At 49.2% G+C, this 11,247-nt stretch overlaps 1 protein-coding gene across 4 annotated transcripts in view; it reads right to left on the bottom strand.

Annotated features, from left to right (window-relative positions):
* Window positions 1-632: 632 nt before the first annotated feature.
* The window catches only part of LOC118777962 (LHFPL tetraspan subfamily member 2a protein-like), a 58,733-nt gene continuing 48,118 nt past the window's right edge, over window positions 633-11,247 (bottom strand). For all 4 annotated transcript variants that reach the window (XM_036529240.1, XM_036529239.1, XM_036529238.1 and 1 more), the window contains one exon: window positions 633-3,114. In XM_036529240.1, coding sequence (XP_036385133.1) covers window positions 2,858-3,114 — 257 coding nt within the window. In that variant the 3' untranslated portion in view covers window positions 633-2,857. The remainder of the gene's footprint in view (window positions 3,115-11,247) is intronic.

Raw genomic sequence — 11,247 nt, 5'->3', positions numbered from 1 at the left:
TTTCTCAATCCAAGCCCACCTAAGACAGAAACACCTGCTGCCATGTAATATTGCACGTTTCTTACAACATTTTAGGTTTTTAAATGGTATTACAATGGTTATGACACTGCAGAGCATGCATGCCTCCTAACAGTCAGTCTCAGTCAGGTACATTCATAGAGAGTGGAGAGGGGCTAGATGACAAATGAGCTGAAATGCAAATGTTCTTTACACAGGACCAATGAATCCTTGCCATGTTGGAACAAACACAAGGAAAGACACAGATAACCCTGATGGAAGAATGTCTTTACAGTACCTTCCTGACTGGTTTAGTTTCATTGTGTCCACTGCAGCAGGAATTTGGAGATCATGCTTTTTTGTTACTCTCAGTGGACACAGCACTCAACCCACTTTCGAAGGACCGCTTATTACCAGTACAGTGATAGTCAGTTGTATTTCTCATAACTGTTTACACAACACAATGAATGAAGGAGGATTTAAACACAGTGAGTAAACAGCACAAGACCAGAATCCAGTCTGAAGTGATTTCATGATCTTTATTTAAGCTGAAACAAAACAAATGATCTGAGATCTGGCCACCAGTGACCAAGACCATAGTGACCCGGTTCACCATTTTCACTCTGTCTCCCAAACAGTCTTTACAATTCACTCCCCCCCCCCCCCCGCACCAAGGCCACTGTAAAGCTGAAGTCGACACACGTACCCCACTTGTCTTCCTGTTAGCGAGAGGGCGTGCAGTGAGGAGGACACGCCAAAGACACGCGTAGAAAGCACAGTCAATGCTCAACACTGAGCTGCCTGCGGTTTTGAGGCACGTTGCAGTTTTTTGGTCTGTTCTTAATAGCCCTCAGCACAGAGACCGGAATGTCCCTCAAACTCAACCACAGTGGACATAATGGCAATACTTGAAGTGCAAAGGTCAAGATGTGTTCAAGTCTTTACAGGTTAATAAGTAGGGAGAGGGGTACCAAACCTGCACTGCCATTATCAAGTTACTTCCGTAGTAAATCCCCAATGGACGAAACCCATTTTGTGGAAACAGGGCAATGGAGCATCACAACCTTCCCATGTAAATAGCAGGAGAGTACAGTCTTAAATCACCGGCGGAGTGACTCACATTAAACTAAAGTGCTGATAACTTCCTCCACCCTAACGTCTTGAACAAAAGAGCAGGAACCTATAAACGAGGAGAAACTGTGTCGTATCTGGAAGCAATTGTGTGGTTTCCTGGACCGAGTTCTGGGCGGACCGCACCAGTTATACTGCCTCTAACAGCGGCAGTGCACGTGACACAAGCTGTGACTCACCTCCTCGCCCCAAATCCACGCTGCAGTGGATGAGCTGAGGGGAAAGGGGGCGGATTCGGTTTCAGCTGGTACATACTGGTGACGACCGGTGCACGCTTCCAACTGCTACATATAAAACCTGACAGACAGACACTATGATGGGCCGAGTGGAATAGTGGAAAACAAAGTCGAGCTGGCAGCCCACAGGAATGATGGAGACAGCTGGGGTTACACAGTGTAAAGCAGCCAGAGTCTGAGAGCTTGATATTCACTGTTTTCCTATTAGCAAAGGCTGAAAAAAAAAATATTTGTACCAGAAAATGCTGGGAATCAGGTCCTCACGGATGGCAAATCACTCCAATGTAAGAGGTGGTTTCCTCACAGACACACAGCTGGATATTCCCCTACATTCAGAGTGCTAATACGTTTTAGCGATGGAGAAAAGCACCAGCACTTAGGTGTAGATGTAACCACCTCTTTTGAGGAACGTTCTTTGAGCTAGATTTGGAGTTCCCGAGGCGGGGGTGGTGTGTATGTGGGGCCTTGGAGGCATCAGGCTATGGCTGGCTCTCTGTGGAGGTCTGGTACGAGACATACTGAAAACAGGCACCAGTCTCTCCTTCTCTTCTCATTTTTCATTACCAGAGACCTTGAGAGTCGGACGCTTGGACCCTGCCTCACAAGGAGAGCAGAGCTTCTGGGAGAAAGTCACTGGTGCTACGCTCACACAAAGTTCTTCTCTGTCTCTTGCGTAGGATCCTCCCAACACGCTTCACTGGTTGGTCTGGAATCCCCACATGGTTTGTGTTAGGAACGTGATTGACAGAAGGTTCTGCAAATGGCAGTGAAGCACAAGCAATATGAACCTTTTTCTACATTTAAGGATGAAGCTTTCCTACAATGGAAGATGAAGCTCTTGGAACGAGAAGGCAGGATTATCCCACAGTCCAGTTACAAACAGTCACGGGTAAATCAAAGACCCTTTTAATCAAGTGATAACCTGTAATCAAAGCAGGCATTCCAGGAATATCTTCAATACATTTCTTTGGGTCAAAGATACATCTAATTTTTTCCATCTACATTCAGGAAATTGCCAGGAAGCAGAGAGACCAGGTTGAACTGAGGGCACTTCCAAGATTACCATTTATTTACCATTTAGTGGTTTCCTTGTAAAGTTATTTCAACCTGGCAAAAATTAGGCAATGAAAGTAGCTGCTAACCACTGTCTGGTAAATCTGCTGGTTTTCAAGGCTGGAGGAGAAAAAGGTACGACTCCAAACGAAAATCCAAAATCCCACAATGTGTATGAGGACAGTCTGTACAGTATATACAAGCTTATTTACAATTCATTCCGTGTCAGGACAGCTAACATTGGCACCGTTAGCCAGAGAAGCACACTTTTAAATGGCGTCATGGTGCAAACGGGAAAGAAAAAAACACGAAAAAGCTCAAAATTTTGCCACATGTTAACGAAGAAGCGGACAGACTGGTTAGTTGGTGCTAAACAGCGTCTTGATCCCTTTATCGAATGGGGGCAGGAACCCGGTGGTGGTGGTGACCGTGAGGTGACCTCACAGCAGGCAGATGAGGCTCTTCCCTTCCTCGATCTCCTCCTGCACCTTGTCGCTGGAGGTGGCGATCTCGGCCTGGGCGGAGAAGACGGCGCAGATGAAGGTGAGCACCGTCCCGCCGATGGCCGTGTAGAAGGCCCAGCCCAGCGAGCACAGGCCCACCTTGTAAGGCGAAGCGTCCGGCCCGCAGTAGGCCAGGACCTTGTCCGAGCCCCAGCCAGCCGGGTACAGCATCAGGCCCATGATCAGAAACAAACCTGAGAGGGGGAGAGAGAGAGAGAGAGAGAAACACAGTCAGTCCTCTGCTCCACTTCCAGGGTCCCATATCCCACAATGCTGTGCTGCAACCTGCCATGTATTAAAACAATCAACAAACTCTGGCAACCCATTTTTGCGCTCTGGCAACCCGTCTTCGTGCTCATTTAAGTAAGAGGAAATTTCGTTGCATCAGCGCGATGGATAATGTGCTGATGGACAGCCTTGATTGTGTCGATTGCAGGAAGGGGAGCACGCTTTGAGTGTGTGGAACAATGCGGCACAGGGAGGAGTGAACTGCATAGACTGGCCATTGTTGGAGCTAAGTTTAGCAGCAGCGGTCATGGCTCCTGGACCTTGCCAGGGTGGCCTGAGATGTAAAAGGATCATGCTTTCCTGTTATTCCCGTCACCTCTTTGCAGCACCGCAGCCCCCCCCACCACCCCATTTAAACTATGCAAGATTTCTGCTACCATCATTTCCTTCACATTAGCCCTTACTCAGGGAAAACACATTCCACAGCAAATGCTCAGAGCCAAATGTGAAAGGACCAAGTGCAGTGATTTAGAAAGACACCACATGAAATACACACCATCTGCTTTAACAGCAACATGGCATTCAATGATTTGGATGTTGTACATTTAGCAGGCCCTGGTCTGCAGCTACACCTTCCATACAAATGAACTATCAAGTGTCCAGCACAGTGCGGGATGTTGTTAGGAAGTCATTGTTCCCTGCTTACACTGACTTTGAATTCAAAGAGTTAAAAGGCAAGGACGCATATCAAACTGAAACAAAATCTCGGACTAACTGAGACATTTGCATTTGCGTCTTTCAATGCTTCGGGTGTACATGTGACCAGGGTTTTTCTCAGGACCCCAGGACTGTGTGGAGGCAGGGGAAGACAGCAGAGAAGGTGAGCTGCTCAACACTGGCCTAATTGCTGGGGAAAAGACAGAGGAGCAACAGGACTTTCTGTCTCCCATCTCTGGAAAAACAATTTCCTCAAATCAAAACATTTCCTGTTCCAATAAAGGTGGCTCTGATCTCCTACTTGCTTTGGGTCACGATGAGACCTGGACCTCTCATTTCACAACCGTGGCCTAGTTTCGAGTGCACTGTCTCAGTCATTGTTGTTTTTATTGCATATGTAAGGAAGGTAAGTGCCCAACCCTGCAAATTAATCACACTCCTGTCACAACTCTATGGGGACACAATGTCACTCTCACATGGTCTCTCACGTGCACTCTCACTCTACTTAACTGATTGGAAAATCTGATCTAAACCTGATCTAGATTCAATTAAAGAGGAAGTTAACATCCGATCCAATTTAAACAGAAAACAGCCTATAGCTAGGTGCCTGGCAAGGTACTCATTACTGATAATGTAGCTCTGTCACTGAAGTGAGTCCTAAAAGGCAGAAGTGATCAGCACCCATTAACCTGATTTCCCTCTCCATGACAATCAGGAGAGCGTCCTCTAAAGTCGCTTCCTGATCAAGTGTTGGGGGCAAGTGTACGGTCTGGGAAAGAGCCATTACCTGTTATAACACTCGGTTATTGTAGACACTGTCTCAAAAACGTAGTGATGCAAACAGTAGGACCCCTATCTGTCCTGACAACATGCCTCTGAGGGCTCACTGTCACAGAAATACAGGGTGATAGCTCAGGGTGACAAGTTAGCCTTTCAGACATCAATAGGGGTTGCAGTGGCCCAGAGATTTAGAAATGGTCTCTTCATCAAATGCCCAAAACAAATGGCATTGTTATATTTTCAGCTCACTAAATTGACAGTTTCTCCACATTCACTGTATATAGACATATCAGTGCCATTCCAACAAAGACCAACGCTGGCTGGAAAATGGAACTTTTATTCCCCAGTTCCAAATGTGCTTATTTCACAAAACAAAGACAACAAGCATGATCCTAATTGCTACGCCGTGGAGGGTGGAAATAGCCAATTCCAGATAAGATGTTCTCCAGAGCCTTCTGGAATTGCAACACAAAGGAGCCAAAGTCCTACGCTGGAGTCATCTGTTTCGCATTGGACAGAAGAAAGGAAGGCTTGATGAGACAATATAAATACAATCTGTTGGCGGCTTTACCGTGGCATCCTTCCTTAAGAGAAAACGCCATGCTAATTACACTTGAGTGAACCAATTATTCAGGATAAACACTCCGTAATTCGCTGACACAGGGCCCCTCTGCCCAGGAGGGACTCTGGGTAACCGCTCACCAGCTTGGCTTGGCTTGGCTGCCCCTTAGAGGGGCAAACAGCAGGAAGAGGAAGCCAGGTTTTCCATAGCCACTGGCTGGTGCCAACTTCCTGTGTCTGCTGACAGAAAAGGCCACTTCCACCAAACCCACTTTATCAGCACGCTACTGTATCAGTAACCCTTCAGAACACATCTGAGAGGGCACAGGAAGGCCTGACAGACCTTCATGGGGGATATGACTGTTACCGACTGTGAAAAATAGGCCTATCTTACCACATGGTGAATTTCACTCACCTTTACAACACAGACAGTTACAAGAAGAGTAAGACCATGAAGTGCACTGACCAATATCACGGATTGTAAGATGCTTTAAGATGCTGACTCCTGTGTATGTTATATTACACCAATGAGGGGAAAATCAATAGTCTCTCTGATTTAACCTGCCAACAGATGAGCGCAGGAGGAAATGACGCACCTTGCTGAGAGGCAGCAGTCAGGTGGTGCAGAGCGCTGCCAGGTCTGGCAAACCTCTCGCGGCCGCTCTGCTGCAATTACACGGCCGTCCAGCTCTGTAATTTTCAATTGCGATTTCTGAAAGCTTCAAAAAACTTCAACTGCTGCGCTTTGGCAGACACACGCAGACAAATCCATAAAGCCGGTGTCAGTCCGCCAGGTCCCAGGTCCGACGGTGGGGTAAGTTTTTCCGACAGACTCATATGCTATCTAATCCCCCTACTATTCATGACTGTTAAACGTGTGTGTGTGTGTGTGTGTGTGTGTGTGTGTGTGTGTGTGTGTCTGTGTGTGCGTATTGGAGAGCGCGAGGGGGGAAAACACAGGGCTGAGACACACACCCCCTTGGCCCATTATGAGAAAATAATGGCTCTGCCCTTCTTTTCACACCAGTGGCAGTGCGGAGGGTTACTGGACAGGGGCATTGGAGTCTACCAGGCCATGGTCCAAGCCCAGAGCTACTCCTAATGTGGGGCACTGCTGCGGTTCTTTACCCAAAGCTATGTTCTTTACCCAAAGCTAAAAGTCTGCTCCCTCTGGTGACAGATGAGGAAGAAGTCTGATATAGGCTAAAACCACTGGACTTGCACATCTGAACACTACCAATGCCAGCCTGTAGCTTTCTGCACTTTGTCATTTCCTGTCTGTTCAGTGCTGCCTCTCCTACCTTTCCCCTCTCCATTTCACTTACCTGGACTGTATCAAACCCTTTCAGAGAATTTTCAGTGCCCAAGTACTACAACACAATCCTGCTTCATCCAGACATTCCTTTGATGGGGGTCTTAGACATGCAACTACCACCATCTTTGTCTTCTGGTTTTAACATAGTAGCAGTGAAGCTCTGCAAAGATCAGGGGGTTCTACAGCTGTTGTTAAGACTGCCAGATGCCCAGACTTTTTCATATGACTACACAAATCAGTTGCTGTGTGCATGCCGGTAAGTAGGGTTTCAGCTGAATCTCCGAGAGGAACTCAAAGTGATTGGATTAAAATGACAGGGGAGGGAGGTGAAGGGAACAGCCGTAAGCGCACTCCGCCCAGCCGCAGCCTCCCCCCCGGCCCTCGGCAGCCAACCCCGCTCCAGCTCCACCGGTCTGGAAACTTCACCGAGGGGATGAAAAGCCAAACAGAACGGCGACATCAGCTTTTCTTTACTCGCAGCGCAAATATCGTATTAAACGCGGAAATGAAAAGTAGGTCATAAATTCTTTCCACATGTTATTCGGCCTGACAGCCAGACAGTTTCTGGTAACTGATGGAGGTGGTATGGTTTCAATTCGCAACCCTCCCCCGCGCCACCCCCCGCTCCCTAGAAAGGGGCTCAGAGCTGGGCTTTCAGAGCCTTTCAGCTCCAGGAAGCCACGCTAATGTCCCGGGAGGGATCCTCTGGGCAGCGGGGGGACTCGTTATTGCGTTCGTCTTCATTAGCTACAGCCTGCTCTGCGGGCCAGTGAGGCTCCCGGGCCAAGAGTGACTTCATTACTGCGCTGGCCATAGCGCTTCCCGTCAGACGACTGTGTTAGAGCACCTTCAGTGCTGCGCCCGCCGAAGCAGGTCACCTCAGAAAGAGTCCGGCCCTTGTGGTCGGTCCACATTAGTGTCCAAATGCAGACCACAAAAAGAGGGTTCCACCATCTGGAAATGAGGCCCCCTTGAATGCAGGTCACAGAAACTTGCTCCCATCAGGTACCACTGTGAAGAGAGGCCCCTGCTGAACCTCCATTTGAAATCGCAGTCCAAGTCCTGGAGCTTCACAGACACCCCTCCGATTCTGATTGGCTGGCGGTGTTTGGAAAAGCCTGCCAGCATTGAGCTGTTTGGAGCCCTCCAAACGCTGTGATTTCAGGCGCACTGTAAACAGCTCCTGCTGATTAAATGCGAACAAGGCGGATTCTGTTTCATGCGGCCGAAAAAAAAGAGAGAGCACCCCTTGATTTCTTTTCTTGCGAAACCGCAAAGTAGACTCAGCTGCCTGCGTTTGAAAAGAGGGTGGCGGTGGCAGAGAGGTAGAGCGGTGGCTCTGGGCGATTACATCGGCGTCAGGCCCCCCCGCACACACACACGCCTGTCGGCCCCGTGCTCGAACGGGCACATTTCTGCACCCCGCCCCCGAGTCACTGCGGCGGACAGGCGGAGGCGACGTCCCGCTCCGGAGACCTCCATGTTGCCGACGACCTCCTCGTTGCCAGGGTTCCCAATGCACCACGGTTGTAAATCGCTCAAAGGGACGATGAGGTGGGGAGGCTCCATGGCTGGGCGACTCGGACCCCTGTGACCCTCCTCCCTGGGCAGAATGGGCTTCCTTCCTTCCTCTTGGTCAGTCACTGCCCCACATTCACATTTTATCTACCAAGCAAACCACATTCCCAGAACAGCCCTCACACAGAGCAGAGGGCCTGGACCAGTCTCAGCTGCCGGGCCTTCTGCGACCAAGCTGGTTATGATAAATTAAAGTAATACAGTCTCTCTCCATCTCTCACACACCTGGATCTGATACTGCTCCGAGTTATGAATTAAAATACAACACTGGGCAGACTAGAGGGGCAGCAGGGCAGGCAGTGTGGTGTAGTGGTAAGGAGCATAACTGAAAGGCTGCTGGTTCAATCCCCCTCTGTTGCTGTACCCTTGGGCAAGGTCATTACTAACAATGGCACTGGTAAATATCCAGCTGTATAAATGGATAAAATTGTAACCTGTGTAAGTGACTTTGGATAAGAGTGTCTGCTAAATGACAATGATAACAACAGTAATAACAAACAGCATGAGATGCTGGGGTGGGCAGTATGAACCCATCTTGGACAGCTGTTTTCTCAGCATCTGTTCCAGCATGGTTACGTTCACCCAGTATGGTGGACGGATCCTTCCAGGGAACAGGGAATGCTGCAGCTCACTCGTGAGAATAATTATGAGGAAACGCTCATTTGTACAATACCAAAGGTCACTTCCTGAGAAACAGATGGCATCATGGCATCTCAATTACTTTGGCAGTACACCTCATGAATGCCACTGTGCGGGGGAACAATAACGACTCTGTGGAGCTTGCCAGTATCTGAGGAGGTGATGGAGAGTGGCGGTGTGCAGAGAGCGCAGGATGGAACTGGGCCCACACACTCAAGAAGCAGCTATGCTCATCTCCGAAGCTATACGCAGGAAATGCCGGCGAGGAGGTGATAGGCAATGGTGAATCGGGTACTGCCGAGAGAAACTTTGAAGGCTACCCAGATGTTTAGCTTTGACGGATATGTCAGGGAAAAAGATTATTATCTGCACAGCGTGGCGCAAAGAATTTGAAACCATGTTTAACAGGCAAAACGGGTTTACTCTGAAGAGCGATCCACGTTCATGCTTTCATGCCATCTGTAATCCTACCTCACAGGTCTGCAGTTTCCCACAATGTCTTGCTAGGCTTCAATACCTTTGAAGACCTCTAAAAACATACACCGTGCTCTGTGAGGGATGGCACTTGATATTGCGCTAGACGGATACAAACGTGCCACTCAGGTACGGGGCCAGAGTGAGACCCGCGTTTGAGGGCAGTGCCGCTGGATTTCTTAAACCTTTCTCGTAACTCGATTCTGGAGAAACGCACTCAGACAGGGGCAATCAACGAATCTTTCCCCGCCGTCCCACCAGCGGGGCCTTCCTTCACATTGCTCTCCCCCGGCGACAGTATCCCGGGGACCAGAAAGAAAACAAAGCAGAGAACAGCCCAGCTGTAATCGTTAGCAATGATAAACCAGGGAGCCGGGCCTTCCCTTTGAAAGCGGCTGAGCCGTGCGTCCAATCCCCCCATTTCCAAAGCCCACTCGTTGTATGCGTGCACGCTGTATATTTCTCAGTCCCTGTCAAACCTAAAGGTCAAGTGCACTGTATTTCTTACAAAGCAAACATTCGCATTAGCAACCGGTTTCCTGGTAACCATTACCGCGGCATCATTCATTTGAAAAGCAGAAAGTTTTATACATTTGTCGACACAGCACCTGGGTTTCCATCCAAAATCGTTCCGGGTCGATAGCGCGTGACTTTCAAAGCCCAAGAGGCTCGACTTCCGATCCTTGATCCGATCCTTTTCCTGACGCAACAGATTTCTCCGATGGCGACTCACGCCTCCGCCACTCCCGCCGTGTCAGCAGGTCACATCTGGGTCCGATCAGACGGACGCAGATGTCTGGCAGTAAATATGATATATGCTTATATCAGATAGATACAGATATGCTTCAAGACTGCACCGAAAATCGGAAACTGCTCGGCCTGGAGCTCTTCTCCAAAGCACCCCGCAGCTCAACCGCACTTGCTGTCGCGTTTGGAGACATAGCGTTAAGCAACGCGAGATGCGTTTACCATCAGGTGCGCGATCGACGAGGTGCCAGGTCACCGAGCTCCAGCGCAACTCCGGCGCCACTGCCTGCCTGTCTCACACGCTCCGAAACATTTGCTCCGAAATGTTCACTGCCGTCCCGGAAATTTTTACTCAGCTCCTCGCGTCTCATCTCTCCCGCCGCTCAGGGGACGGCCGGTAAATTGACAGCTACTAAAACAAACAACTGTAACTCACCGGACACTTCCCGCGACTGCGGAGCTGCGGCCAAAGTGGACATTGTTTCCTGCGTAAGCAGAGAGCTCTGATTTATGACACGTTGGAACATTAGGAGAGCATTCGTCTCTCCAGAGGTGAAATCACTCTCGAGGCTGGGCAGAAGAATGTAAGGCCAGGCTCTAAAAGGTTTCCTTATCGGGATTAACGCAGGCCAGCTTGATTAAGTCCCCCACGTACAACATGTACCTTTCTATCCCAGTGAGAGATTAACTTGCTGATAACTATTACAAGACCATCGTCCTCCAGTACAATGCTTCATTCATCTGAGAGGCAATCCTAAAAAACAGAAACTGTGGCAGGCAGCATGCGGTCTAAGGAGCTGCATCTCCCGGCTAGCCTGTGCCCCAAGGAGAGTGCCACAGCCTGACTACCTCGGACTAGGTGGGGCTCTCCACAGTCTGGAACACCAGACGGTGCCGGAACATTCAGGAGCCCTCAGCCTCATTCTGTCTAGAGCCCCAGAAGACAGGTGGTGAGGGCGTTGCTGTGAAACAGAAAGGCAATCAAAACTGAATCACATCACATGATGGTTGGGACAACACTTGCACTGACAGCAATGGGGGGGGACACTGGACTCCTTATCTGAGGGTGTGCCCTGTGGACAATGTTTGCCTCGTGTTGTGCAAACAGAGCTGCTCAATTCAAGTGAAGCTTGAAGCTGTTTGCGGAGTCTCCTTCGGAGAAGAATGGGTTACAACTTTTGGCCCAAAAACGTGAAGTTCAGCATTCAAATGGTCAACCAAAATCTGCAGTGAGCTGGGATTTATGGTCACATACGCAATGGAATTTGAAGACTCGAGAGTAAATGGC

The sequence above is a fragment of the Megalops cyprinoides genome, chromosome 5, assembly GCF_013368585.1.
Source record: "Megalops cyprinoides isolate fMegCyp1 chromosome 5, fMegCyp1.pri, whole genome shotgun sequence".
In the NCBI taxonomy this organism is placed as follows: domain Eukaryota; kingdom Metazoa; phylum Chordata; class Actinopteri; order Elopiformes; family Megalopidae; genus Megalops; species Megalops cyprinoides.
This window is presented reverse-complemented; position numbering and strand designations above follow the sequence as displayed.